The following is a 5225-nucleotide window of genomic DNA, read 5'->3' on the forward strand; positions in this document are numbered from 1 at the left end:
ATAAAAAAGCTTGTTATACCAATAATGTATACTAACTAATCATTTTAGGCTGGCTGAGAGAAAGTCTATGTATGACCTAGAAAAAAGAATGTTTTGGGAAGATCACATAGCTTAGGGATGAATGATATGGAATACAGAAATTAAAATTTTCATGCTATGAAATAGCAAAATATTCCAGTCTTTCAGCCTTGTTAGTTTTCATTGAATAAAATAGATATAATAGGTGCCTTTTCCACTTAATTATTCAGAACCAGAGCTAGATTATTTTTGCTTAGTATTAATGGCAATAGAATTAATGACAATAATTAAAATGCTACCTTTTAATTTATGAGGAATAACAATAAATATGGCTCTGATATAGATGGTGATCCCTCTAATTTGGTTCTTTAACCTTCTTTGTCCTCTTCAGCCTCTCATGGATCAACACAACTTTTCAAGCCTGACTGATTTTGTGCTCCTTGGCTTTCCCAATGTGGAACACATCAAAGGCTGCCTTTTTGTGTTGCTGCTGTTAGCATACCTGTTCACCATTGGTGGTAATACGCTCATCTTCCTAGTCATCCAAATGGATGTAGCTCTCCATAAACCCATGTACCACTTTGTCAGTGTTCTCTCTTTCTTGGAGTTATGGTATACAGCCACCACCATTCCTAAGATGCTAGCAAATCTTCTCAGTGAGAAGAAGACCATTTCTTTTGCAGGATGCCTCCTTCAGACCTATTTTTTCCACTCCCTTGGGGCTTCTGAATGTTACCTTCTTACAGCCATGGCCTATGACCGATACCTGGCCATCTGCCGACCCCTCCACTACCCTTCAATTATGACCACAGCACTCTGTGTAAAGATGGCTGTTGGCTGCTGGATCTGTGGTTTCCTCTGCCCTATTTCTGAGGTCATCCTTGTCTCTCAGCTCCCCTTCTGTAACTACAATGAAATCCCACACATTTTCTGTGATTTTCCACCTCTTTTGAGCCTGGCCTGCAAAGACACATCCACTAATGTTCTGGTGGATTTTGCAGTCAATGCCTTCATCATCCTTATCACTTTCCTTTTTATCATGGCCTCTTATGGAAGAATCCTTGGTGCTGTGCTGAAGATAAAAACAGGAGCAGGAAGAAGGAAGGCCTTCTCCACATGTGCCTCACATCTCATTGTGGTGCTCATATTCTTTGGAAGCATCATCTTCATGTATGTTCGGCTAAAGAAGAGCTACTCATTGACTCTTGATCGTACTCTAGCTGTAGTCTACTCTGTGCTAACACCTTTGGCCAATCCCATTATCTATAGTCTTCGAAACAAGGAACTGATTCAGGCCATCAAGAGGACTTTCTTCAAGAAGGTAGAGAAAGTTAGTACAACTCATCCTTGATTTTGTCCTCCCCTTACCTCAATGTTCATCTCTGGAATGCTCTATGTATGTTTTAACTGATCTTAGTCAATATTTCTCCCTTGTTACACAGGCTCTTGATTCCATCTCCTTTCACTTGAGCAAAGACTTATTTGTTTGCTTCTTTGAGTTTTCTGTATCTATATCCTTCTTATTTTTACTCAACCAGTGTTCTCAGCATTATGAAAATTCAGTATCTTAATTCATAGTTTTACACATGTACATTCCCTTGTTATACATTTTCTGACATTTTTTCTTCTCATTTTTTCCAACTAAATGGCCCATTTTTGTTCACTTTCAACTCATTCTCCTATGGATTTGTTTCAGACTTTCTAAGAAACACTTTGCCAAAGACATTAATGATGCTGAATCCATCAGACTTGTATTGTCCTCCATTTTTTAAATCTTAACACAAATGACCATTTTACTTCTTAAAAATGTTCTTCCCAATTTTTATAATATCAATAAATTCTATCTTCCTCATTCTCTAATAGGTCTTTTTTGGTATACTTTATTTTATAGAATGGTGCCTCTAGATTCTCATTTATTCTTATTGTGTCAAAGGTTAAGATAATTCAAATTTTTGGTGCCTGTGTCTGATATCTCTTTTGAGTTTTAGACTCTGTAAGAGATGGCTCACTTCCTTGTTTAGATATCTTCCAGGAAATTAAATCTTGACACTCCAAAAATGAAATATTCACAATCTCAACCTTAGAAACTTGATGCCTTTATATCTTTGTGTTAGTAATATAAATTTTAAGTTATAACATCTACTTCATTTTCCTTTACCCTATGTCTAGTACATAATTAATTCAATTCCTCAAAATACATTTTAAAATCTGTCTCTTATTCTCTTTAGTGTTGCTATCTGGTATAAATTCCAGTGTTTTTCAACTGAACTGCATTATATGTTTCTGTATAAGACCTGATATTTTTAAGGGCTGGAAAGATGGCTCAGTACTGGGAGCTTAGCCCCAGACTAAGCTGGAGTGGGTCTTCTCTGAAGTAGCTGATGGGAACAAGTATCTGTAGGGCGTAGGGCAAAGGGTTTGGGGTGGACTTGGTCTTGATAAACTTTGGGTTGCTTTCTAGAATAACGCTTACTTACTAACTTAGAATTACTAAGTTACTCTGGAGCCAGAAGTTGCAGGCCTCTGGGCAAATTAACACTGGTCTTTAAACAGCAGAGAATTACTAAAGGATTAATTGCTAGTGCTCTGTTCTCTCTTATCCAGAAGCCTTTCCTCTTACTTGTCAGACAGGAGGGAGGTTTGGAGTAACCAACTTTTACTGAAGCATGGTCAGAGAGGTAGAAACTTTTGCACAAGCAAATATGCATGCATTCATATATACATCCATGCACACACTCATGCATCTTCATGCACCCCTCTTGGGCCCACCTACTTATCTATCTCATATTTACATACTCCCCACACACATTCATACTTACACATACTTATAGAACAAAAGACCAAACACCAGTGTAGAAAGAACTCACCCATTCAGGATGTAAAGGAGGCTCCAATTTTTATTGCATAGAGAAAGAAAAAGCTTCTATCCTTTTATTGCTAAATGAATTAAATTCAAGTCTGTAAGAAAAGACATTTGTCCTCTTTAATAAGACAAAGCCTGCCTTGCTGTTAAGAAAAGACTTGTTTTGTCCCATGGTAAGGAGGAGTATGCCTGATCTTTCTATTATCTCTGCAGTTTTTTCTTTGTCTCTCTTTCTCTCTGGATTCTGTATATTGCTTTCTGCCCTTTCCGAATGTCCATATTACATAGTTTTTGTACATTTTTTAGAAGAATAGATCACTTGGTTTTTGCAAGCATCCTTTTTTAATAAACAGAAGTTCACTAGAAGTTCAAACATAAATTCAAATCATAGATTGAATAAGAAGTTTACAACAGAGATGTTTACATGTGTGTGTGAGTGTGTGTGTGTGTTTTAAGAATAGTTATCTAACTAGATATTTATTTTCTTTCACTGGTTCTACAGGTTCATCAAAAGTTAGAAATCATAGTTCTTGTAACTAAGTTAGCATTGAAATTTGGTATAGTTAAACCAATTAAATACTTTATCTTCTGTCCTTGCATCTACAATAAATTGTTAGTTCCCTTTTATGGCTTTTGGTCAATTGTCATAGCTCTAAGAAATAGACTCCTAAGTTATAAATCCTTGCTTTCTATCTCAGAAGCAATTAACTTGTTTTAATTGCAGTTTTCATATCTGAGCAAGCTTTACTATAAAGGGCTTGATAATTTTTAGTATAATATTAGGATTTCTTAGAGAATTGTCCTTATGAATTAAGAAATCATTGATTCGTCTATATAGAATCACTACAAGACAGTGCATCTTCATATATATGCAGAAATCTTCCAGATAGGGTGGGCTAATGCTCAGGGGCAATAATATTAATTTTATAAGGACAGAAAAGGCATGTCAGCTGCAAAATCTTTTCCTGAGATTTTTGTCTTTTGGGACTTGACTCTCAAAGGCTTTTCCATTGTAGTTCCAATGGTGAAACATCTTTGGAAGATCACCCTAGCTTTTTGCCTTTGCTAGAGACTTCTGATAGTCCAGCAATTACAAGCTTTGGCTATTTTTCAGAAAGCCTGAGTTTATTCCTAGAAGCCACATGAAACTCATAACCTTCTGTAACTCCAGTCACAGGAGACTCAGTTCCCCTCTTCTAGTCTCCATTGGCACTAAGCATGCACATATTTCACAGATATCCATGAAGGCAAAAAGTACACATACTCATAGACATAAAAACAGTAAAAATAAATCTTTAAAAGAATCTAATATTTTAAATCTAAACTAGATAAGCTATTCCGAAATCCAGGAAAAGCAGTTGCTTATAGATGAAACCAAAAACTTTACCACTCTAATATTAACTGTTCGCCATCTTTCCCGTAGGGAACCTGGGTGTATTTTCTTAGGGATATTTTACTTCCTTCTTATAAATTAAGTTCATTTTGGTTTTTAGAACCTTCACACTTCCCATAACACTTTATGCTATTCATTTGTCCTTATGTTGTGGTTCAAAAATCAATTTCAGGGATAGTGTGATTGTTTAGTACATATAAACACTTATGGTACAGATGTGCTGGGTTGAATTCAATGCCATCAACCACAGTGTAAGGAGACAACCGACTCTCTTAAGTTGTCCTCTGACCTCCACAGGTATTCTATGGCTTGCATGCACATCTACTCACATACAAATCAATCCACCCATTGATGCCACTTCAAGTGATAGCATTTTGGATACCCTTTCTGAATACTCAACAAATTTTCTACTTTTATCTTTTTATTAAATCTTTGAAAATATTGTATAATATATTTTGATCATATTCATGTCTCCTTCCAACTCCTCTCAAATCCAGCCCCCTTCCCTACCTACCAAACTTAGTATTCACTTTGTTTTTCTTTCTCTTAATACTTAGCAAGTCCATATGTTCTTGAATGAGTGACTTTCTACTGGAGTTCAGTTGATTTACTAAGGCTTACACTGTTGCAGAAAACTAATTCTCCCTCTCCCAGTAGCTACCAATTGTGAGACTGCATAAGGGTATCTTGGTTCTTGGCTGGGCATGGGCCTGGAACCCTGAGACTCCAAGGGAGAACCAGCAGGGGTTCGGCCATGTCCCCAGAACCCAGGGTCCTGAAAGTCAGTCTCCATCGACTTACATTGTTCAGTCACATAGGCCATTACAGCCCCTCCCAAAGTGCAGAGGTAGAGGGTGTGACTACAGGCCTCAGGCCCTAGAGATTTACATACTAATGAAGGCCAGAGGGTGGAGTAAATTAACCATTCTTCCCCAGACCCTCTCCCTTTCT

At 37.0% G+C, this 5225-nt stretch overlaps 1 protein-coding gene across 1 annotated transcript; it reads left to right on the forward strand.

Annotated features, from left to right (window-relative positions):
- The first annotated feature begins 415 nt into the window (after positions 1-415).
- On the forward strand, positions 416-1369 carry LOC114610695 (olfactory receptor 6N2-like). The gene has a single exon (XM_028755304.1). The coding sequence runs from the start codon at positions 416-418 to the stop codon at positions 1367-1369; it is 954 nt and encodes a 317-aa protein (XP_028611137.1).
- Positions 1370-5225: the final 3856 nt, after the last annotated feature.

This window comes from Grammomys surdaster, unplaced genomic scaffold, assembly GCF_004785775.1.
Source record: "Grammomys surdaster isolate TR1022 unplaced genomic scaffold, NIH_TR_1.0 126051, whole genome shotgun sequence".
Classification (NCBI taxonomy): domain Eukaryota; kingdom Metazoa; phylum Chordata; class Mammalia; order Rodentia; family Muridae; genus Grammomys; species Grammomys surdaster.